This window comes from Zalophus californianus, chromosome Y (genome assembly GCF_009762305.2).
Source record: "Zalophus californianus isolate mZalCal1 chromosome Y, mZalCal1.pri.v2, whole genome shotgun sequence".
Lineage (NCBI taxonomy): Eukaryota > Metazoa > Chordata > Mammalia > Carnivora > Otariidae > Zalophus > Zalophus californianus.
Window position 1 is genome coordinate 291,065 of NC_045613.1, and position 25,880 is coordinate 316,944.

At 39.0% G+C, this 25,880-nt stretch overlaps 1 protein-coding gene across 2 annotated transcripts; it reads right to left on the minus strand.

Moving 5' to 3' along the window:
- Positions 1 to 297: 297 nt before the first annotated feature.
- Positions 298 to 18,437, minus strand: LOC118356611 (ATP-dependent RNA helicase DDX3X-like). 2 transcript variants are annotated; one of them, XM_035725876.1, is made up of 17 exons: positions 17,607 to 18,437; positions 14,977 to 15,037; positions 12,415 to 12,462; positions 9,499 to 9,628; positions 8,662 to 8,820; positions 8,487 to 8,586; positions 7,602 to 7,737; positions 6,376 to 6,461; positions 5,734 to 5,832; positions 5,492 to 5,652; positions 4,803 to 4,947; positions 4,564 to 4,708; positions 4,202 to 4,383; positions 4,009 to 4,126; positions 3,623 to 3,776; positions 2,951 to 3,087; positions 298 to 2,755 (listed from the first exon to the last, which is right to left on the minus strand). In XM_035725876.1, exons 1-17 carry the CDS (start codon positions 17,649 to 17,651, stop codon positions 2,676 to 2,678), a joined length of 1,986 nt encoding a protein of 661 aa, XP_035581769.1. In that variant the 5' UTR covers positions 17,652 to 18,437; the 3' UTR covers positions 298 to 2,675. The 2 variants fall into 2 exon arrangements, with proteins under 2 accessions (XP_035581769.1, XP_035581768.1); XM_035725875.1 differs by having other exon boundaries at positions 2,951 to 3,090; positions 17,607 to 18,435.
- Positions 18,438 to 25,880: the final 7,443 nt, after the last annotated feature.

Consider the following 25,880-nt stretch of genomic DNA (forward strand, 5'->3'; position numbering starts at 1 on the left):
TACACTGTTAGAAATCAGGGTAGTGCTTACCCTTCAGTGATGGGAGATTAGTTTCAAAGGGAACAAAAATTTGAGATTGATTCCCTTAAAAAAGCCAATTTCTTAATATCTATTGTAATACTAACATGTTAAGCTGGTTTGGTTCTTACATCAGTTAACTGGTAGTGGCTGCCTGCCTCAGTGTGTGACCGAAGTTGGAGACTGGGAAGCTATGCTGTTTCTATTATCATTCTCCAGGCTGACAGTACAATTTCATTTCTACATCTCATGATTAAGGCACAAATGACAGCAAAAAGATTGTGTTCAACTTTTTATTTTCGTAAAATCAGAATAAACAGCACATGCACTGCTAGCATCTAAAACTAATACAATATGCAATTACTAACTTACAGTGACTTGAGGGTCAATGTCTACGTTCAGCAACTTTAAATCCATTCTTACTGGTAATATTGTGAACTGATAAAACTGAATATAAAAGTCACGAATTATGGCAATACACAAAGATAACCACATGTTTGAGGATTGTAAATATGCCAGACAGTCACTGAAAACCAAGCCAAACAAAAACATAACTAAAACAAAACTCACAGAACCTTTGAGAATGTGGACACTTCATTATCAGTGTTCAGAAGTGTTTCATTAATACTTTTAAGACAAGTGTATCAAAACCTTGGCATGTTTTAATTTCAAGTTGCCAATTTTGTCTTAAATTTTGTCAGAAAGTTACAGCTAGCTACATCACCAGTGCCAGGTCTGCTTAATTTGACTCAATTGTTTAATAGAACTTAACATTAAAAGCTCACACTACCCCGAAATATATTATTTCACATATGGTGACATTCAACATTCAGGTGCCAGTGTTTCTGTACTGTCTTTTGGTCAAGTTTCTTTAAACTTTCAAAGAATTCACTTTTAGGCTTACAAAAATAAATATTTGTCAAAAATGTTTAATAAATACTACACAAACTAGCAGCAAAAAGTATCTAAAAATCTGTCGTGTGCAAATAGTTTTCTTCTCACCTATCATTCCATGGTCCCAAATAAAATTTTAGAATCTATTTCTTAACAAGCTGCGTTCAACAATCTCCAAGAGACAAAATAAGATTGGAAGTTTAAGGACACGCACACAAGACATATATATAAAATTCTCTGAATGTGCAATAAAATAAGTACTTTGTAAAAAGTTATGGGCAAAATGTACAAGAATCTAAACCTATACTAATTGAAATAGCACCGTAACAAATGACCTCAATACTGTCAAGTGCACCTACTTAATGGTTTTTAGAACAAGGCACAATATTCCTGAAAATCTATTGCACTTTAAGAAAATTTTTGCCTGCTTATTCCATCACAGAGATTAGTTTTTAAAGATTATACATTCTGGCCACAAAAATCACAGAATTCAAGTAGAAGAGGCATTTTTAGTGGTGGATAATTATCTTTGGCCAAATTTATCATAAAGAGACTATAAATATAATGGAAACCTATGCAACTAAAATAGACTAAAACTGCAGTATATAGAAATAACATCTTATGCAGTTTAGTACACATTTCCAACCTGTGTGTTCTCAAGGATTTCAGTTCATTGTTGTTGTCTGATCTACAAAGTCTACAAGTGTAAGCCATTTTAACATTTCAACGCAGCTTAAAGAGAGTAATGTGAATCTACATTAAAGTAAAGCCTGCTGCATAATCCCTCCTGCTCATATCCTCTTGACCAAAAAACATCAACACTAGCATGCATGGAAGACCAAAATCCAAGCAGGCCTATAAAGACTGGTCACTGCTATGGTCAGCTAACCTACCATTTCAAGTTTATTTACGGCAGGCATTAAAAAATCTAGTAAATCTCCCTCAAACATTTTTGTTGTCAAACCTTTAAAACTTTTCCTGTAACAGTATGCCCACATTTACTTAGGTTAAAATTAATAACCTAAACATTAAAAGAGGAACTGCTGTTATTTATTTGCATTAACTTTGAAGAATGCTTTGAAAAATGTGAATGTATTCATACATGCCACCTCATCTTGACTGGAATGGCTTATTTAAAAACTACAAGATTCTAAGTGCCTATCCAGGATAGAGTGAGCAAGTCGGAACTTTAGCTTAGTACAGTCTGCCACCTTTGAAACTAATTCTGCCTTAGGATGTTCTCCCCAGTCTGTAAGTACCAGTAAGGTCTAATGCAAACTAATGCCTAAGATTTCTTCCCATCTTAATAACTACAGATGTATTGATGATTCCTGTTAAGTTGTATCACACCTGTGTGCCAAGGTTTGATTTTAGCCCAAGTTCAGGAAATTTATTTTTTCAAAACAAATTGGTATCTTGAGCATTATTGAGCCAACAGGACATCAAAATAATAAGCTGTCTAATGTTAAAGTCACAGTACATTAACAAACAAATGATCCTCAGTCACAAAATTATAAATGCAGTTTGGGGTGAGAAATCAGGAGGGGAGTTAATCCAAACTACAGCAATTACGTCTTCAACTTCTGAATAAGGCTGTTGATCGTTCCTTTCTTCTTGTGACTTTGAAGCTCCCTTAAATTTTCAGGAGAATCACAGCTGGTAATGTACTGCAAGGTCTTAAAGCTATAAAATATAGTCTGGCTAAGTTACATGTGGTTTCCATATTAGCTTGTTTGTAAGGATGACTTTGTTGCAAAGCAGATTCAATTGCCCCACCAGTCAACCCCCTGGGAGTTGTAATTTCCTCCATATCCATCACTATTGTAGAAGCCTCCATAGCCACCTATCAAGAAATATTTGAAAACAGAAATTAGTTCAGCCACTTAAGTTTCTTTCCTTCTTTCTTTGATGGAAATCTAATTCAAAAAATTCACAGTATTGGATTTTGTATTCTTTGGAAATTTCTCAAATTATGCTTTAAGAAAAAATAAGAAGCATTCACCAAAGACAAAAAGCGGGAAAAGTTAACATTAATTACCTCCTCCACCAAATCCTCTGCTGCTGCTGTGACCACCTCCACCACTACGGCTGCTGCTTGCACGACCGCTACTAAAGCTAGAACTGCTGGAACCACTACTTTGTCGATAGTCTCTGGCACCAAATCCTCCACTGAATCTACTATTAAAAGGAAAAACATTATGGGTACTTTGTATTTGCAATTCAGTTTAACTGACAATTCCCATGTACTAACTTCCCAATCCTCAATTTCTGATTTTTCAACTCAACTGCTATTATGGTCAGTTCTTGCAATAGTGTTTCTCAAGTCCTGAGCAGTTAAGGGCTGACACTTAACTCCTTAAATTTTAATTTTTTCCTTGTCACCATTTCTTTTTTTATTTAAGATTTTTTATTTCTTTATTTGACAGAGAGCACAAGTAGAGGGGCAGGCAGAGGGAGAGGGAGAAGCAGGTTCCCTGCTAAGCAGGGAGCCTGATGCGGGGCTCGATCCCAGGACCCTGGGATCATGACCTGAGCCCAAAGCAGATACTTAACCTATTGAGCCACCCAGGCACCCCTCCTTGATGCCGTTTTTACTTACTATCCCTTGTCAAAAGTATGTTATGTAGTGGCAGTGTTTTACTTAATCCTGGACACAACTTCCTGCCCAATGCAAATAATAACAATAAATAAGACTCAAAACTAGCTGTACCTCTTAGAACGTCCACGACTGCTACCCTTGTAGTGGTGTTCATAAGCCATATTTTCTAACCAAGATGGCACTTCTTGTTTAGCTTCAACGAGCAGATCCAACAAATCCTTCGTGATATTTATGTTTCTTTCATTGAAAAACGAGGTGGCAAGGCCTACAAGAATCCAAAAAAGTACATAAAACTGAGGTTTTCATAAAACAGTATGGTCTTCCTTCTTATGCACAACAGTAAGTAGAACAAAAAAAAAAGTTGTAATTTGTGATGTAACCAAATTAGATTTAAACAATAATTTTTAATTATCTGATGTAAGATGTCAGCTTTCCCTTGAAAATAATTTCTAAAATTTAAGATCCTGTGACAAACTATCATCAACTAAACACTTTACCAAGGTTTCCTACACGTCCTGTACGGCCAATCCGATGTACATATTCCTCAATATCGCTTGGCAAATCAAAATTGATAACATGTTTCACATTTGAAATGTCTAGTCCTCTTGCTGCCACCTGAAAAATAACTTCTGTTAAAAAAAAAAAAGCAATATTCAAACATGCTTAACTCAAAAATAAAAATATACACACAGCTGTAGCCACTAAAATAGGGCTTTTTCCCGAGCGGAACTGGTGAAGAGCCTCCTCTCTATCTCTCTGTGATCGGTCACCATGGATACTGGTACAAGCATATCCTTCATGGTATAAGAAATCCTCCAGAGAATCAGCACCCTTTTTGGTCTCCACAAACACTAAAGTCAGTGAATCCTTCCCTGAAAAATTACACATAAGGTTTTGTTTACTAACAAGTCAGCATCTTAGTTCTTTTTGCACTCAGTAAGCAAACACACAGAAATAATTAAAATAAACTTTAATCATTTAGGCATGGGCAAAAGAAGGGTAGGAGCTAAAGAGAATCAGGTAGATTCTCACTACACTATTATTAAAGTTACCTGTTGCATTTAAGAGGTCAAGAAGAAATGACCGTTTGTCTGCTTCTTCCACCCAAACTACTTTTTGTGTGATATTCTCAGAGGTGGAGCCAACTCTGCCTACAGCCAGAAAGATATATTCATCCAAGAAATCACGAGCAAGCATCTAAAAAAGGGAAAAAAACTCTACTTAGTCTCTGATTTCTTAAATTATCTGAAAATGCTTATTTACAAATGCTCTAAAAAATATTAAACCATACCTGGATTTCCTTAGGAAAAGTAGCACTGAACATCATAGTGTGGCGAATACCCTTTGGTGGCATGGTATCTTGTTCAACTATACGTCGTATCTGAGGTTCAAACCCCATATCCAGCATCCTATCTGCTTCATCCAACACTAAGTATCTATTATGAAAAATACTCACTTTAGAATTTGATAAGAAACTGACCACTGAATATGGTCTAATTCATTCTAACATGCTAGCCTCGTAATATAACATGTGAAACACATAAATCACATTAATTATTTGACACCGGGTTAACTATGATTTTCCAAAAATTACGAAAGTAAATTATTAAAATTCCTTTCTATTTTAAGGTTTTATTTTTTTATTTGACAGACATCAAGATAGTGAGAGCAGGAACACAAGCAGCGGCAGAGGGAGAGGGAAGACAGGCTTCCCGCTGAGCAGGGGGCTTGATCCCAGGACCCTGGGATCATGACCTGAGCCAAAGGCAGATGCTTAATGACTGAGCCACCCAGGTGCCCAAATTATTAAAATTCCTTTTTAATCTGAAGACAATCTTACTAAATTACTACAAAATGACCATTAATATAAAAAAAGTTCTACTCCTGAAACCAACACTGCAGTGTATGCTAACTAGAATTTAAATAAAAAAGTGAAAATAAACACTTTTACCTTATATATATATAAAAATTAACACTTACTTGCAGAAATCTAATCCAATCTTTCCTCTTTCCATCATATCCACTAGACGTCCTGGAGTGGCAACTAACAAGTGACATCCACGTTCTAAGTCTCGAATCTGCTGACCAATATCAGCACCACCATAAACCACACAAGGACGAACTCTAGACCGGTATGAAAACTACAAAGAGTTTATTAGATGTTCATAAAAACATCATTAGAATCAGTGAAGGTGGCAATAATCAGTAAAATGCATACTTACTTTTCTGGCTTCCTCATATATCTGTACAGCCAATTCTCTTGTTGGGGCTAAAACTAAGGAGATAGGGTATTGTTTACGGCGCCCATATCTTCCATTTTCCTAAGAAATGAGAACAAATTTTTTTAAAGATTTTATTTATTTGACAGAGAGAGAGAGAGCAGGAGAGGGAGAAGCAGGCTTCCCGCTGAGCAGGGAGCCCAACATGGGACTCAATCCCAGGACCCTGGGATTGTGACCTGAGCTGAAGGCAGACGCTTAACCACTGAGCCACCCAGACGCCCAGAAATAAGAACAATCTAGAAATTAAACTCAAAGACCCCACACTTTTTTTAAAACAACTAATCACAGCAAAATTCCCTTTATAATTAAGGATTATATCCAGGATGCCTGGGTGGCTCAGTCGGCTCAGGCTCAGCATGGTGTCTGCTTCTCCCTCTGCCTCTCCTCCTCCTGTCTGCTCATGCTCTCTTTCAAATAACAGTATCTTTAAAAAAACAATTAAAAGTAAATAAATAATAAAAAAAGAAAAAGGAATTGAAATAAAACACATTTAGCATTGTTTAGAAAGAAAGATCCCAACTAACAATATTTATAAAGCTTTTTCTATGCTAACAACTTATTTTATAAGGAAATCAATTTTACCTTCACAGCCTTCAAAGCCTCGCCTGGACCATCTGTATAAATCTGACTTAAGATGGGCAACAGAAATGCTGCAGTTTTTCCAGATCCTGTTAAAAAAATAAATGTGTGGAATCTCCCTTTTACTGAAAGAGAATTTTACCTTATGCCCAATTTTTTGGAAAATATGGTATATTCATACAGCAAAAGCAAGAATGCCAAGTGACTCCTGTAATCCATTTTAAACAATGCAACCTTCTACTCTTTACATTTTAATTCACATGAAAACTCAACCATTTTGTCTCTTCCATGGCATCAACTTTATATCCTATAATACTGTAGGAATGTATTAACACAGTTTCTAAAGTTTAACAGTAAAGGGCTTTGTCCAGTGGTATGTTTTCCTTTGCAGAATAAAAGCCTTGGTTTTAACTGTTTCAATAAAACTTTAAAAAACAGATCCCAGATTTAGCCTGAAGATGAAATCCTGATTAAACCTAAAAGATGAAAAATCCTTAAAGAAAAAATGTATTATAAATGACTTGAAGTTTCCTTTCTCTATAAATAGGAAAATTTTATATGGAGATGAAAAGTTCTATTGTCTTTTTACCAGTGCTAAATTCTCATACAGAACTGAACCAACCCTGGGGCGCCTAGGTGGCTCAGTCATTAAGCCTCTGCCTTCAGCTCAGGTCATGATCCCAGGGTCCTAGCATCGAGCCCCACATCGGGCTCCCTGCTCCATGGGAAGCCTGCTTCTTCTCCCTCTCCCACTCCCCCTGCTTGTGTTCCCTCTCTCGCTGTGTCTCTGTCAGATAAATCTTAAAACAAAAAAACTGAACCAACTCTGCCCAATTCCCAAAATACCAGAGGGAGGAGGCACAATTCCCTTTTCCCCACCCACATTTTTATGAATCAGAGGTTCTTCCCTGAGTGATTATATCCTATTCCAATTATGTAGCTAATGCTCCCCGGGCATTGCATTCACAATTTTCCCTGTTGCAATAGTATCAGGCTGACAATTTGCTACAGACTTCCCCAAGATGTCCTGATAGAAACACTAGTTTCATCCAAAGGATACCACGGTACAAGGGGGGAAAAAAAAAGAACTAAACTTTACCTATCTAACTGAACTTTACCTAACTCAAAATCAGGCTAAATACAGGACTCAAGCATCCCTGTAAAAAGTACTATTTCTAGAGGTAGACCAGTTGAGATACTAACTTTAATTCTTCATCCAATCAGCTTACCCGTTTGGGCACAAGCCATCAAGTCTCTTTTCTCTTTGATAATAGGAATGGCATGTTTCTGCACCGGAGTTGGACGAGTGTAACGAGTAAGCTCAATGTTCCCCATGATAATTTCTCCCATTTCAACATCACTGAACTGTCAAGGAAATAAAAGCAAGTCAAAACACATACAACTAGAAATGCCTTAGCTGTTAAAATTTCTGTGTGTACTACTATGACAATAACAGCAACCCCAAATATCCCCTTTTGGTTGTGATTACATTTGCTATAATTTTAGGTTAAAAGTACCTTAAAAAATTTTAGGTATTTTTAAGAAAATAAACTCCAGGGCGCCTGGGCGGCTCAGCTGCTTGGGCGATTGACTTCAGCTCAGGTCATGATCCTAGAATCCCAGGATTGAGTCCCGCATTGGGCTCCCTGCTCAACAAGGAGTCTGCCTCTCCCTATGACCCTCCCTCCCCTCATGCTCTCTCTCTCTCAAATAAATAAATAAAACCTTAAAAAAGAAAACAAAAAACAAAATAGACTCCAATGTCTCACATACAATAGAGTACTTTTGGATTTTTTTTAAGATTTATTTATTATTTGACAATGACACAGCGAGAGAGGAAATATAAGCAAGCGGAGTGGGAGACGGAGAAGCAAGCTTCCCACGGAACAGGGACTCAATTCCAGGACCCTGGGTCCATGACCTCAGCTGAAGGCAGATGCTTAATGAATGAGCCACCCAGGTGCCCTGTACTTTTGGATTCTTTGTATGTCTGACATTTTCTATTTCAGATTTATCCATAATGGTGACATAAAATCTTAGTCTTTTTTATAACCCAATGAAGTTTTTAAATGGTTAACAAAGAACTGCTAAAAAGTCAAACAAAAACAACTTACACTTTCAATATGTGGAGGACAGTTATTTCCAGTTGCCTCTACTGGTATATCATCATATTTCTCAAAGTTTATTCCAGTGTTTCCTCCAGAAAAGAGTTCCCTAAAATCAAATGATTACATACATTATACTAAGTAATAAGTTTCATATCGATCACCATGTATTTCAAAAACTTACTGCTCCAAACGTTCACTTGGTGGCAGTGGTTTTGACCAATCATCTTCATCTGATTTGTCACACCAACGACTGTGTCCACTGCGTTCAAATTTGCCAAAGCTAGTCCTGTCACCACGACTGCCAATACCATCATAGTCACTCCGTCCACGATCATCAAACCTAAACAGCATGAACAATTGATATATATCACTAGATATGTACTTGTGTACTAGTTGAATTGTTTCGTCATTAAGTACCTTTCAAAGACTTCAACAATTCAACATTGGCTATCTCATTTATGAGGCCCTATACATCTCCAATTTTTAAAAAAAATCCACATCCGGGCGCCTGGGTGGCTCAGATGGTTAAGCGTCTGCCTTCGGCTCAGGTCATGATCCCAGGATCCTGGGATCGAGTCCCGCATCAGGCTCCCTGCTCCTTGGGAGCCTGCTTCTCCCTCTGCCCACCCCCCCCCGGTCTCTCATGAATAAATAAATAAAAAAAAATCTTTAAAAAAAAATCCACATCCATTTTTATCTTATATAAAATTATACAGCTTCATCAGGTCTCGTAATGCTAAGAATCAAGTTTTGTAACATTTCTATCCAGTATGTACTTCGTATTTTCATTTTAAAGCTGATAACCCAGGGACATCTGCGTGGCTGACTATTTTGGGTCAGGTCATGATCTCAGGGAGCCTGCTTCTCCCTCTCCCTCTGCCACTCCCCCTGCTTGTGTGCACTCTCTCAAATAAACAAAATCTTTAAAAAAAAAAATCAAGAAGTACAAAGAGATAACATCAAACTAAGTTGATTCCTAAATTGCTACTGTAAACACATTTCCAAGCTAATAATTTACCTTCCTCTTGGTCCACTTCCACGATCGCTGAAGTAACTGGGCTTTCCTCTTGAATCTCGGGATCCAAAACTGCTGTAGACATCCTTATCTTTACTACAACTCCACCCTGAACTGTCTTTATCATAGAAGCCTTTCAAAAAGAGTTAAAAAAAAAAAATTTGACAATACTTTTACAGGATTCCTGTATTTCCAAATAAGCTCTGATATAGCTTCCCTTTTATCCTTCCGGAACCAAGGGTCAATGGAATTTCTTTTATCAAATATTGGAGAAGAGAACCAAGATTTAGAGAATTGGTTTCACAAGCACTTCTTTCCCATGTCAATGTTCACTACATATTAAAAGGAGTAAAACAGGAATCTATTCCAATAAAATTATTTTAATAAGATTGTGGCAAATTGCCCTTTTAAAGGTATAACTGCTCTCAGAGGGATCCCAAGTGCCTCTTCCAAAGTTTTAACCTCAAAGGCAGTAGTAAGGGAAGCTCTAAGTTTAGCCTTTTAGTTATGCCCCATTCTAAAAATAAATCTCAGGAATGACAGTTGTTGCTGAAGTAGATAAATTTAAGGTATGCACCATACAGCATATAAAACACAAATTTTTAAATTCAAAAGGTTACCTCAGGGTAGAATCAGTTACCTAGAGAAGAGGTTAATTACCAAGAAGAAGAAATATGTCAAATGCCTGAGGACAGAGAACTTGAAAATTCATGAAGATGAAGCTCCAAATTGCAGTCACTGATTTATGCTTATATGGGCTCTGTGTAGTAAGTGGTATGATTAACAAGAGACTTATTTAAAAGAACTTGGGAGAAAGCAACTTGGTAGCAACTTAACAGCTATAAATATAACAAACCAGCTGAATTATCTTTAATACATAAACAATCTGACTTAGTCTAACAACATTTAAAAGAAATTCAGTAAATAGAAATAGTCAATACAGAGCTTCTTTGTTCTCCTATGGTTTTAAGATACTCTCAAAAGTACCCAGGTACAAAAGAACCTGTATTAAAAAACAATCAAGGATCTTTAAAATGATTCCTTAACATTTAGGTATGCAAGCAGTAGACACATTATGCAATTAGGTTCTCCCATAAGAACTCTAAATTTAGAAAATTAACAACCCACTACTAAGTCATTTTAACCAACTTTATATGTAAAAAAATTTCTCTAACCACTCTATCGAATGTCTCCAAAGTTATATATTTGTTGTTATTAAGTTAGTTATTTCACACTGAGGTACTGCCAAAGCTCCTTTCTGTTTCAGTGCTAACAATGCAAACAGTTGGTGTAGCCATTGTTGTCCTTTATACTTACGTATACTATTGTCACATCCTAAGAGTTCAACAATATGTTGTCAAGCTCAAGGAGAATCAAATATACCAGGGAAAAAAGAAACTGCCATTGTTGCCTAAATTCCACATGAACATACCTTTATGGGCACAGCTACAGACAGATAAAAGGACGGTGACCAGAGTAAACCCACTAGAGAGAACTCAACCAGTTAGAGACACTTTAATTTTTTTGCATTTCACAAACTAATGACTACTTTCCCTCAACCATGGCCTTTACTCTTCCATTCCTTAATTTCCATACAGTCACTCCCTTTGAAGCACTTATACTTCCCTTGCAATTCTAGTCACATACATTCTGAGGAATACCCATTATAAAAGAAAATCTGGGGGTGTGTGGGTGGCTCAGTCGGTAGAGCATGCAGCTCTTGATCTCCAGGTTATATTGGGTGCAGAGTTTACTTAAAAAGAAAAAAAATTTTTTTTAAAGATTTTATTTATTTGACAGAGAGACACAGCGAGAGAGGGAACACAAGTAGGGAGAGTGGCAGAGGGAAAAGCAGGCTTCTCGTGGAGCAGGGAGCCCGAAGCGGGACTCGATCCCAGGACCCTGGGACCATGACCTGAGCTGAAGGCAGACGCTTAACAACTGAGCCACCCAGGTGCCCCAAAAAGAAAATCTTTTAAAAATAAATTCGCAGGGCACCTGGGTGGCTCAGTTGGTTGAGGAACTGCCTTCGGCTCAGGTCATGATCCTGGAGTCCTGGGATTGAGTCCCACCTCGGGCTCCCGCTTCTCCCTCTGACCCAACCCCCTCTCATGCTCTCTCTCTAATAAATAAAATCTTTAAAAAAAATAAAAATAAATAAAAATAAATTCGCAGTTTGAAAAAAGAATTCTATCATTAGCTAAATGTGATCTTTTGGTATTATACAAACATATAAACTACAGACTATGCATGAAGGTACACATTCAGTACACAAGCTACAGTTTATTCCCCCTGCCCCAAAATACCCACCTCATTTATTCACCATCTTCTTTCTTCTTGGCTTTTCCTGACCTTTTCTTTCTCTTGAAAATTTCAGATCACTGCGATGGTGAGTATCTGACACTCATACCATCATCCAACACTACCTTAATCATCTACTACTCTACATTAAAAACTTAATACTAAAAGTCATAAAGTATTTTAGTAACATTTCATACAAAGCATTCAACATGAAAAGTTCTACAAAAAACAAATCAGACAATCTCTCCAACCCTCTGAGCATGCCTATGCTTGCAATCCTTCAATTGTTAAATATTCAGCAATAACTACTGTCCACTGTTGTAGAATTTGAGGATTTTACTGCCCTCCAGTCAGTTTTACATAACAGCTCCCTCCCCCAGGTGGCTTTCAAACTGAAATCATGTTGTATTTATAAAAAAAACACAGCACTACAGTAATGAAACTCTAGGCTCAAAATTGGTCAAAAGAAATAAATATCCATCATACAAACCAGATGAACTTTTCGAAAGTTACAGAGTTAAAACAGAAGAAATGTGAACAATACACTTCGTAAAGTTACCTCATTTTCCCTAGCTTCTTAAAACAGAAAAGTTGGACATAAAGTTGCCAGTCACCTACCTTTAGAGGCTTCTCTGTTCCTTAAGTGAGGAGGTATATAGCGCCCTTCTAGAAGAGAAACATAAATTTAAAAAAAACCTATCCTATCCTCCAAGACACAGCAGTTTAGAAGAATATCTATTAAAACATTGATCTAGGGGTGCCTGCGTTGCTCGGTCGGCTTGGCGGGGGAGTCTGCTTCTCTCTCTCAAATAAATAAAATCTTAAAAAACAAAACAAAACAAGAACACTGATCCTAGAAAACAAACTTTAAAACCTTCTATTCTCTAAATTATTTTACAATTGGAGAGGCACCTGGGTGGCTCAGCTGTTAAGCGTCTGCCTTCGGCTCAGGTTATGATCCCAGGGGGCTGGGATCGACCCCACATCGGGCTCCCTGCCCTGGGGGAAGCCTGTGTCTCTCTCTTCCACTCCCCCTGCTTGTGCTCCCTCTCTCTAGCTGTCAAATAAAATCTTTTTTAAAAAAATTATTTTACAAGTGTTAAAAGAAAATCTAAAAATGGGTAAGTGCTTAAATAATACAAATTTTATGCTACATCAAAAAAAGAGAAAGAAAAGGAGGGGTGGACAGTGTGAGTTTGGCAAATCTGGAAACAGACTGTAATAAAAACTCTCAATTCAAACACATTTCAGTGGTGCCTAGCGGCTTAGTCAGTGGAGCACATGACTCTTCCTCTGAGAGACTTGATTTCAAGCCTCACATGGGCACAAAGTTCATTAAAAAAAGACTGTGCTATTTCAAAATGTTATATTAATTGCAACTCTCAACAAATACGACCATTGCTACAACAAAACTGCCAACTAAGAAAAAAATAGGCACTAAATCAACTAACCAGTATCAGTTACCTTTGTTTCTACTGTGGCAAAATAAAGCCATAGAATGTGGTTTTCATACAGATGAAAGCTGAAGGATTCCAGGAAAGAATTGATAGTATTAAGATTTCCTAAATTAGGGGTGCCTGGGTGACTCAGTCATTAAGCGTCTGCCTTCAGCTCAGTTCATGATCTCAGGGTCATGGGATCGAGCCCCGCATCGGGCTCCTGGCTCCACGGGAAGCCTGCTTCTCCCTCTCCCACTCCCCCTGCTTGTGTTCCATCTCTTGCTGTGTCTCTTCTGTCAAACAAATAAATAAAATCTTAAAAAAAAAAAAAAGATTTCCTAAATTAAGGGGCGCCTGGGTGGCTCAGTTGGTTAAGTGTCTGCCTTTAGCTCACGTCATGATCTCAGGGTCCTGGGATCGAGTCCCCATGTCGGGCTCCCCGCTCAGTGAGGAGTCTGCTTCTCCCTCTCCTGCTTCCCCTGCTTGTGAGTGTTCTCTCTCTAATAAATAAATAATCTTAAAAAAAAATATAGATCTCCTAAATTAAGTGAACAGCCAGCCTGTGACTATGAAATAAAAGCATTTAACCAGGGCGCCTGGGTGCCTCAGTCGTTAGGCGTCTGCCTTCGGCTCAGGTCATGATCCCAGGGTCCTGGGATTGAGCCCTACATTGGGCTCCCTGATCAGAGGGAAGCCTGCTTCTCCCTCCCCCACTGTGTCTCTGTTAAATTAAAAAAAAAAAAAAAAAAAAAGATAAAAAAGCATTTAACCTACATAGTAGAAGGAAGTGTTAATATCATAATTTTAACTAAATGTCTAACTTTTGGATTGAAGTAAGTATCCCAAACCATTAGTATAATTAAATTCTTTTTAATAAAATAATTAACTCCTTATAATATGCACATAGTAGCAAACAAGAATTAGAATGTATTAACCATACTTAAAAGCTCTTCAGAGTGTACCCACTGCTTTCTTGGAAACATGGGTTCAAGCAGAGATCTGCTGCCAAATAGAGGGTCAACCCTTCCGTTCAAATATTAACCTCTAACAAGTATCAAAAAACACTATTCTTTCAAAAACTAAGCTTCTATTCAATTTTATATGGCAGAATTTTAAATTCTAACTATAACCCAAGAAACAGTAGAGCCTAATTCTACTCTGAAGTCTCAGGTTCATCATGAGACAGTTGTAGTAGCTACAACACGTAAATGTACAGGGGCCCTTATCAGGTTAACACAGTTCTGGTCAGTTCACAAGAGGGATGAATAACCCCACCTCCTTCATGCTTAACCAGAATCGATACTGGACATATCTAAAAATGTGACTATGGGTGCCTGGGTGGTTCAGATGATTAAGGGTCCTGCCTTTAGCTCAGGTCATGATCTCAGGGTCCTGAGACTGAGCCTTGAGAGGGGTCCTGAGACTGAGTCCTGAGAGGGCTCCCTCTCACTGGGAGGTCTGCTTCTCCCTCTGCCCCTCCCACCTGACCTGTGCTCAAAGCGCTCTCTCACAAAATCTGGAAAAGCAAAAAAAATAAAAATGTGACTGACATTGCCTTTCCTTCAAATGATCACAGTTTTTCCACTCAAAAAGAACCAATCGGTCTCTTATTATACAAATGTTAAAATACTAAAATATTTATATATATATTTGGTAAAAAAAATTTTTACTTTAAAACTGTTAAGTACAATGACTATTAAGCTCTATTAATTCTTGTAAAAGAATTTTTTTTTTTACTTACTGCTCGCTGTACTTCCTCCTCCACTCTGATTATCAGAGGAGTTCAGGTCTAGACCAGCAAACTAGAAGAAAGATATTGACACCTCACATGATGACAAACAATAAAGGGGGGGGAATCAAGCACAGATAGCACTGCAAAAGACAAATCAGTTCTAAACTCCTGTCCTACCCTGTAGCATTTACTAGCTAGCTGCCCTGTCTGCCTCACATGGTTTTAAAGTCTACAAGGCAATACACAGACTCCAATAGTATAAGCAATTAAAGAAGTTTCAAACACATTCATCCCAAACAGGTTTTCCCTGTAACAATCTTCCATAGCAAAATGCTCTTTGATCACCAAACTAATTTGTTAGTAACCATTTTTCCCCCAAAACCACTGGTTTCCCACTTCATACTACTGATATCACTTCAAACCTAAACATTCTACCTGGAAAATGTTAGGACAATTTGAAAATGCATTAGTTTCTTTATCCCTAAAGACTGTGCCAAGTGTTTTTAATTTGGATAAATTCCTAAGCAACACCACCACCACCAACTACCAGGTGGTGAGTACTGTGCCACTTTTTACCACTCCATTTAATGCTGGCTACACTGAAAGCTCTATTTACTTCTCCATTTTAGAAAGAAGACAAACTCAAAGTTCTTGGTTATAAAGGTACTAAGTAACATACAAACATCTAAAGCTTTTTAAAGACTTTCCTTAATCTCAATTACTACTTGTGCCCTCACTGACAGATTTCAACACGGAGAAAAGATTTTACTTTATCACGTTTTGTTAATAATTAACCCAGAACTACTTTCAAACCGAAATAAAATTTCTATTCTATTTCTATTTTATTTCTATTCTATTTCAAACCGAAATAAAATTTTAAAAGAACAAACCACCACAGCAAAGTGGGCTGCTGTGTATGCAAAAAAAAAGTTATACAGTAACATGTGCAAACACTAGAAGTCCAAGATATTACCAATTACATGCACCATCAATAAAGATATTAAATTACCACTTTTCCAGGCCTAATATGGTTACTATTAAATTTTAATGACTCAGAAACCACAGTTCATCAAAAATTTAAATAAATTCTCTTACACAGCAAATGTTACGAATGAGATTGCTTATGCTTGTTTTCAAATTTTCAATTTGTGCTCCTTTACATTATCAAGGCTCAGGAGACTGCAAGAGTTAATATAACCGTATTGTTAGATGAAGATACCTTAAAGAGATAAACCACCAAATCTCTGAAATATATTACACGAAACATTGAAATTTAGAATCAATTGTTAGTAAGGTTTGTTTCAGAATTCAGGAGATCCTCAGCTATTTTTTGTGTGAAAAGTTTATGTCCTAATTTATTTCCCTCTGTTAAACGTGGAAGACAGAAGACAGGCAAACTGTTCACTTCAGAGTACGAACGATTCTTTTAAGTTTCTCTGGGAGGTATACCGCAGTAATAAAACGAACATTTCCCCTGCCATGGAAAACGGACCTGTTACCTCTCAAAGATCACTCGCACTGGTAACACCTCCAAGTAAAAGGTAGTCTCCTTATTAAAGAGGACAAGCCTTTTTGACCTAGATTGAAATAGGCGCAACAAAGTAAGTTTATCCGCCCTACCAAACCACCTTCTGAGTATTTTTCTCCGGATGCAATCCAAAGTCAAAATTACTAATCTATGAATATGTAAAACACATAATACCACAAAGAAAAAATCCACAATGCTGGACTAAAATGGCTATTTATTCAGTGACTCTCTAAATTAAAGGACAGTTCCAGATCTATCAACCTCCCAAGTGTTTACGCGCAGACGTCCAACTTCCATTACTTCCAAACACCGGTCAAGGGAAGCCCACGGCGGCCATTCCTCCCTCCCTTCCCCAGTATCCCTCTCCGGCTCTTCTGCGTCACAAAACTTTCCACTCCAGAAACACGACCTCACCATCCGCAGCACTGGGCTGCGACACTCTGGCGACAGGACTCCCCCAAATAAACAATTGTTTCGTCGACCTTTGTAAAGGTTGCCGGACCAAGGCTCGTAGGCCTGGGCTTTCTCTTAGGGTGCAACACTCCGCAGCACTGCCCTGCAGCCCGAACAAAAGAGACCGCCGCCATTACCCTGAAAGAAAGCCTCTCCTTCCGTCCTGCTCCCTCCATCTCTCCCTGCGCTCCCCCCCCCCCCCCGCCAATTCCGTGGCTACAACCAGCTCTCCCGTTACATACCAACCGGACCTTTGAGCCAGAATCAGTATCACCCAGTGAAAATCAAACCACTCAGATAAAAACATGGCCCCCTTACGCGGACCTCCCTCTGATCGCTAGTCAGCCGGTGCTCGCACATGCGCGTATTTGCGAAAGCGCCAGCACACACAAAAGCCGCCATTGTGCGTGGCCGGGATACAATATCTCGGCTCGAGTAACGGCTACCACCGATCGTACTGTTACCGCCTCATCTTGTTCGCTACCACACCTCTAGGGGGTTTGTTAGTTTCTTTCCCGTACGTCTACAATCCCACCCGTAACAAATCAGATATCAAAATAAAGGAAATAAAGATGGCTAGTTAGTACTACGCCACAAGACACGTTAAACCAGGAAACAGGTTCACGCAAACCGCCTAGGGATGCATATTTCCACTTACCTGCTGATCCAGCCCGGGCGTATTTTCCACCGCCACATGACTCATGCCTGAAGGGAACCGAGAACTCGGGAGTTTCCCAGGGCAAATGTACCGTTTTAGAACACCCACACCTCAGAGGAGAAGTACACAGCTTGGCCACGGCCGTAATATATCAACTACGACTTTACGTCAGTACGTAAGTCGCGCGCCTTCCTTCTCTGCCCCCACCAATAACAACCCTCTTATCCCTACCGTTACTTCTGCCTGGCTAAATCCCGTTCGTTTAGTTATAACATCGCGGGATCTTCTAGTCGGCCTCTTCCTTAAAGGCTCTCAGAGTTCGCGAGAGCTTTTTCTGTGCCTTCCCCCAATGTTTTGTAGTTCTTAGAAGCAAGCGAGAGCTCTCCTGCTTTCCACGAGTTGGGAGATCTTAAACATAGCGCCCATGTATCTCTTACCTCACCTTCCCACTTTCCCTCCTTCTACCGCTTTCCTTTTTTTTCTTTCAGTTACTGGGATCGGAAGTTTCGTAAAATGTCTCAGCTCTAACTAGTGCCCACCCGTCTTTGGGAAGCTTCCCAAAGCCGGAATTAGTTAAAAAAAAAAACCCGAAGCAGAGAAGGTTGAGGGTCACGTGACCCCAGCTGTGAGAAGTTTGGCCCATTCTGTAGACCGGTCGACGATGGCTTGCGTAGAATCCTCTGCTGTAGGAGCGAAAGAGGAGGTGGGCAAAGGGAGTCTGCAGGAGGTGGATGGGTCGGGGTAAGCGGAGGGGAATCCGCAGCACGTGCGGGCGCCCGGAGTCCGCCCGGCTTGAGCTTAGGCTGCGGGGGTCTTAGCCAGGAACCCGAGGCCCCTCCAGTTTCCTCGCTGCGACTGTGCGTTTCAGGCTGTACAGCCTCTGCGTCACGTAGTGAGGAAACAATGAAACAATTACACCGTCAATGATGAAAAAGCACCTTTCTGGGGACCTCCCATCCCCACTCGTCCCTACCCCACCCTGCCATCACTCACCCCTATTGGGCTTTTTGTTTTCCCCAGTGTTCTAGGTCTTGTGCCCAATGGTGCTGCACTGTTTACCCAAAACCACGGTGTCTTGGAGATTGTGAACGACCTTCTTGGGGTCCAAAAGACTCAGGACTGGTTCTGGCTGGGCGGAATCCGCCTGCTGAAGGAGCTGCGAGGTCTCTTGTCGATCTAGGCTTAAAGTGACCCTCAGACTGCCCTAGGGTGGGGTTGGAGTGGGAAGTGGAAGGACTTGAACTACAGCCTTCTCGAGGAATCGCTTCCTTTGGCCCTCCTCTAAGTCCTTCAATCCAGATTCAGTACCATAGGCCCTTGAAATGGAAAAACAAAGCAAAGAACCGTGTTCATTGTCTAGTTCTTCACGGTAGCAGCAGCTTATCCGTGGTTCCTAAAAATCGCTCTTCCATGCCTCGTAGCGAAAGTATCATACACACCGAGTTTTGTAGGGTCACCTACTGTTAGGATTCAAATGGCTCCATTCTCATTTACGACATACGAGACCTTTCTGCTTTTTCCTTTTCAAAATTTAAACGTTCAAAGGTGATTGGAATGAGTTGCTTTACTGCTTTTCACCTAAGCTAAATTAAATAACTTTTTATAGCAAATATTTGGTAATGACACTTAAACCAGTCTTAAACTCATCCATAGTGTAAGTCAAACCCATTGATGCACTGTTTTGCTCCAAAATGACCTAACTGTAATACAAAAAAATAAAAAAAGTTATACTTGATAAAATAGTATGTGAAATGCCCTGTACTACCACACTAGTAATAGTCAAGCGCTTCCACATTTAGCCACTGATAACAATGTGTTCACAACTCAGGAAGATAAACAGTAGTTCTGGTAATATTTTCCAATACAAACAATAAAATACAAAAATACAAATCCAACAATACAAATTTACCTTGAATTATACAGTTTCATTTCAGAAAAAATTCTGTGTGGAGCCTAGTAAAAAATATGTTGTATTTGTATGTAAAGCAGAGTCTGACAAACAGTATTTTCATCTTTGGGTATGATCTTTTGTGAAGAACTATCCACTGCATTGTAGAACATGTAAATACTAAAATGCCTGACCCTTGCCAGTCACTGTGATAATCAAGTTACTAACATTAATTTGCAAAATGCTCTCTTTAGAAACAGTAATCTTGGTGATCTTTAGGGTCTTTCCAACTCTGAGATTTGTGAATTCAAGTTACAGAGCATTAGTGAAGTGTATTCTTGTTCTCATTGTTGCAGGGTTCTTGTCTCTGGGAGTCAAAGAATGAATCTCATAGACAAAAGGAAGTGAAGTGAAAGTTTATTAAGTGAAGGTGAGAACAGAAAGGAAAGAAAAGGATCCCTCTAGAGTGAGAGGAGTCCAGAATGGGTTGCTACTGAGGGGTTTTATGGTCAGTCTTTTTTTTAAGTTTTTATTTATTTATTTGACAGAGAGAGACACAGCGAGAGAGAGAAAACACAAGCAGCGAGAGAGGGAACACAAACAGCAAGAGAGGGAACACAAGCAGGGGGACAGGGAACACAATCAGGGGGAGAGGGAGAGAGAGAAGCAGTCTTCCCGCGGAGCAGGGAGCCTGACGCGGGGCTCGATCCCAGGACCCTGGGATCATGACCTGAGTGGAAGGCAGACGCCTAATGACTGAGCCACCCACATGGCCTTATGGTCAGTCTTTTATAGAAGAGTGACAGGGGTCCCAAGACCCTTGGTTAAGATCTCATTTAAGACAAACAAGGTGGTGAGGCACCTGGGTAGCTCAGTTGGTTAAGCAACTGCCTTTGGCTCGGGTCATGATTCTGGAGTCCCAGGATCGAGTCCCCTATCAGGCTCCCTGCTTGGCGAGGAGTTTGCTTCTCCTTCTGACCCTTCCCCTCTCATGTGCTCTCTCTCTATCTCAAATAAAATCTTTTTTAAAAAAAGACAAACAAGGTGGATTTATAAATATCATGAGACTATCCTGTCTATATTTAGAATGAACAAGGTGGTTGGGATGTCTGGGTAGCCTAATCAGTTAAGCATCTGCGTTTGGCTCAGATTATGATCCCAGAGTCCTGGGATCAAGTCCTGCATGGGGTTCCCTGCTCAGTGGGGAGCCTGCTTCTCCCTCTCCCTCTGCCTTTTGCTCCCCTTGCTTGTGCTCTCTCTCTCTGGCAAATAAATAAAACCTTAAAAAAAAAAAAAAAGAACAAACAAGGTGGATTTGTTTTGTTCCCTTTTCTCTGGTTAATATCGCACCTATAATATTTCTCCACATCTGGTATTTCTGTGAACCTGGTAAGGCACCCCCCACTGCGTTAGCCTAGAGTGCAGCCCCATACATGTCTCTTCCTACCTAGCCTCATCTGTCCCTCCCTCATCATTTCTTTTTCAAGTAGGCCAAAGCAAACATAAGTCTAAGATTCAGAGGCTATCATTCTGACAGCTCTTCTATTTCTATGTGCTTAAGCAATAATAGAATATAATGACTACTCAGGCTGTAGGACTTATTTTACTTTTGAGTAGTGTTAGAGTGCAAGTACTGGCAATGGAGTACGTAAAAGAGGTTAAAAAAAATAAGACTGAGTAAATTTGTAGATCTAATTGGCTTCACTAATGATTCGTGACTCGGGAAGCACACTATCTACCAAATATAAAAAAACTACTAGGAGCTGTACAAACTAAAAGGCTTTTAGATGCAGAAGTGAGCAGAAAAATTGAGTGGATTATTTTAGGAAAAATAACCTTCCTTTGGGCAAGGGCAGGGGTTTATCATGCAGTTTTCATCAGTTGTACTGATCAGGTCATTCAGGATTGACTGGTTTAAGGTCTACTTCCTGGGAGAGGCTGAAACTTGTAATTAGGGTAGATATTAAGTCTTGTTTTACTGAAGTGGGGCTTAGCACAAATGACTCCTATTGAGTCTGTTGCTTTTTCTTCTAAAACAATTTCCCCCTTTTGATCAGAATCTCAGCTTAACTAGATGTGATCAACATTTAAGGTATTAGCACCAGTCTCAGCTGGTTTTCAATTTTTATTGATCCTTTGTGTGGTATTCACTGTTCATCATGTTTTTAATGCCTATGATATTTATAGGTCAAGAGTTCATATTTCATAATTTTTAAGTACTTTTCTGATGTTCAAGTCTTAGGGAGATCATTTGTTTGGTGGTTAGTACCTGCAAACATACATTTAAAGGTTTTGAGAGAATAAAACACACCAGGGAGATTACTATAATTATCATTATATCAGTTTTACTAGTACTACTACTAGTATTACAATACCATTTTGTTGTTACTACTACTACTACTAGTACTACTATCACCACCAGTATGGTTGTTATGCAATGTCTAGAGTGTGCTTCACAGCCATGTTCCCCAAGACCCACACCAATCAAAAGCAAATAAGTAAATTTAAGAAAGACCCTGGTGAGGGAGTCATTTTTTTTTTTAAGATTTTATTTATTTATTTGGGATAAGGCATGAGTGGTGGGGGAAGGGTTGAGTAGAGTCAGAGAGAGAGGGAGAAGCAGACTCCCTGCTGAGCAGGGAGCCTGATGCAGGGCTCCATCCAAGGACCCTGGGATCATGACCAGAGCTGAGGGCAGACGCTTAACCAAATGAACCACCCAGGTGCCCCTATTACCCACATTTTTAAAAAAATTTTATTACTGGGACAACTGGAATGGGCTTTGTCAGTTAGGTAACTAACTCTTGGTTTGGGTTCAGGTCATGATCTGAGGGCTGGCTAGTGCTCAGTGCTAGTGTGCTCGAGATTCTTTCTCCTTCCTCTCCCTCCTGTTTGCTCCTCCTCCTGCTCATGCCTATGTGCTCTCTTTCTCTCTCTCTAAAATAAACAAATATATAAGTAAATAAATAAGTAAATTAATACATAAATAAATAATCTTTTTAAAAAATATTTTTAAGTAATCTCTATACCCAACATGGGGCTTGAACCCTGAGATCAAGAGTTGCATGAATTTTCGTATCATCCTTGCACAAGGGCCATGCTAATCTCTTTTTAGTATATGTCCTGCTGAAGTGAGCACAGGATAACAGAATCTTTTTTTTTTTTTTAAGATTTTATTTATTTATTCATGAGAGACAGGCAGAGGCAGAGGCAGAGGGAGAAAGAAGCAAGTTCCCTGTGGAGCAGGGGGCCCACCTCAGGACTCCATCCTAGGACCCTGGGATCATGACCTGACCCAAAGGCAGACGCATAACCAACTGAGCCACCCAGGCGCCCAGGATAACAGATTCTTACTGAATTTATGGAAATAATTATATTGTCATGAGAGGATTCCTTAAGAATTTCTGAATTCTTGGGGGATCAAGAAGGGGAAAAAAAGTAAATGTTTCATCTTTATTTACAAAGGTATTATTTTCAAAATTGCAGAAAGCCATAATAAAAAAAAAGAGAGAGAGAGAGAGGAAAAATAAAGTTTCCTTGAAAAACACATAATCTTTTGAGCCACCCAGGCATCCCTCTCTTCTTGCTTTCATGATTGATATATTTTTATTCTGATGTCTCTCTCAATAATTAGTATTTTTCCCTACGGCATCTTTCAGGACATTCAAACTCTTTGGTTTCCTGCACTTTGAATATGGAAATGCTGAGATGTAGTTTTTTGGTATTTACCTTGCTTTTGGTAACTTGGTGTGTTCATTGATATTTGGTGGTTTAGTGTCATTGACTGTAGGACTTCTTGCTTCAGGGTCCCTGTCTGATGCAGTTGATAGAGCATGCAAGTCCTGATCTTGGGATCTTGAGTTCAAGCCTCACACTGGGTATAGAGATTGCTTAAAAATAAAGTTCCCCCATCTTTTTTTAAAAAAATATTTATTTATTTGACAGAGAGAGGGAGAGCACAAGCAGGGGGTGCAGAGGCAGAGAGAGAAGCAGGCTCCCTGCAGAGCAGGGAGCCTGATGTGGGACTCGATCCCAGGACCCTGGGACCATGACTGAGCCGAAGGCAGACGCTTAACAACTGAGTCACCCAGGTGCCCCTTGAAATAAAATCTTAAAAAAAAAAAAAAAAAAGAGTTCTTGCAATTAGCACTTCAAGAATTTCTGGGGTTCCTGGGTGGCTCAATTAAGTTAAGCCTCTGACTCTTTTTGGCTCAAGTCGTGATCTCGTGATTGTGGGATGGAGCCTTGCACTCATCATGTTAGATTTTGTCTCCCCCTCCCTCCCACTCACTCTATCTCAAACAAAATCTTTAAAAAATTTATTTCAGAAATTCCTTCTGCTCCATTCTCTTATCTTTTGCTTTATAATTTTATAATCTTTTGAAATTATTCCTCAGTTGTTGGATATTCTGTTATAATTTTGCATTTCTTTTTTCTCTTTGTATTTCAGTTTGGGAATTTTTATTCAGCTTATGTATTATTACATATCATCAAGATCAGTAATTATTTCTAGCCTTTCCTTTTGAGTCTCTCAGAGTTTCTACTCTCTACCTTTATTACCATCTATTTTTGCATGTTGTATACTTTTCTACTAGAACTCTTAACATACTAATTCTAGTTTAAATTCTCTGCCTGATAATTCCAAAATTTGTATTACATCAGAGTCTTGTTCTGGTGCTTATTTTGTCTTTTCAGATGCTTTTCTTTTCTTGTCTTTTAGTTTGCCTTATAATTTTTGTTTAAAGACAGGCATGATATCTGTGGTAAGAAGAACTGAAGTAAATAAATGTTTAAGTGTGAGTTTTTGTGAAAAACTGGGTAAGAGTGGGCTATGTTTAATGTTTGCTGGAGCTCTTGATGCCAGAGGCCTAAAATTCCCCTAGTGTTGGGTGCCTGGGTGGCTCAGTCTGTTAAGTGTCCGCCTTTGGCTCAGGTCATGATCTCAGGGTCCTGGGACTGAGTCCCACATGCCCACATCGGGCTCCCTGCTCAGTGGGCAGCCTGCTTCTCCCTCTGCCTGCCATTTCCGCAGCCTGTGCTCTTTCTCTGTCAAATAAATAAATAAAATCTTAAAAAAAAGAATTCCCCTACTGTCTTGACTTTAAATTCCCCCCTCCCGCTGTTTTGCCTTTGGGTTTCCGTTAGAATTCCTTAAATAAAATGTGTTTTGTAGCTCTTTCAGCTGTAATTCAGTTTTATTAACTGGACCCGTGTTTGTTGGAGTGGTAAGGAATTGGGAGCTAAAGCAGTTTAAAGTGTTGTGATTAAATTGATCTTTGTGTGCCTGTGCTCACTGTTATTTTTCTTTCTGTTTTTTTTTTTTTTTCTTCTCCCTCTTAGGGGTGACAGGACAGCAAGAGAAGGTTAAATTTGGGTAATTATATTCCCTATGTGAGATAAGGCTCTGATAGTCTTTTCTTTGGCGAGTAGGTGTTTGTGATGAAGTATAAGTGATGTATTTTATAATGGTTATTTTTCCAGAACTCTGCCAAAAATAGGAGGTGTTTTTTCCTCACTCCTAACTTGGAAAACTTGGTGTGGAGCTAAAAACCATGAAAGTGTAGCCCCCACTTGCCCTAATATTGTGGCTCCAAGTGATTTCTGACTTTTAAGATAGTCCACATTCAGCCTCCAGCAATTCAACAGAATTAGCATTTAAGTGATCTCACAAATTCATGGCTCCAGCACCTTCTGCATCGGATAAACTAATCTTAGTTATTTTCCTCTGTATTTGCTATTTACTGTAAATTCTAGGGTGGCAATTTGTCTTCTTCTTCCCCCTTTGTATTGCACAGGCTAATATCTAGCTTGTTTTTTATTGCATGTAATAGTATACAACTCTATTTTTGCTGAATTTCATGTTGACTGAAAGCTAAGACTATTTTTACCTTTTGATATCTATGATAATACTCTACTTTTAAGCTACGTTAGTAACTGCATAAGTATTTGTATTTTTTCTGTATTATTAATGCTTTGCATGCATATTAATTTTTTGAATATTCAAAATTTAAAAATCAGGTATCTTTTTAAAAAATTTTATTTATTTGAGAGAGTGAGAGACGGGTGAAGAGCAGAGGGAGAAGCAGACTCCCCATGAAGCAGGGAGCCCAGTGCGGGGCTCCATCCCGGGACTCCAGGATCATGACCTGAGCCGAAGGCAGACACTTAACCTACCAAGCCACCCAGTTGCCCCTAAAAATCAGAAATCTTTTAATCCATGTGTCAGTTTAATTTTCTCAGTAAGCCTTCAGTTTGCATCCTCTTCTGTATTATAGGTTGCAGTTTTTTTGTCTTTTGAAGTTTTTGTTGTTGTTGTTGCAATACTTGCCGATAAAATGGTTTGTGACTATAATCCTTAATTTGAATAATAAGTTATTTAAGTGTAA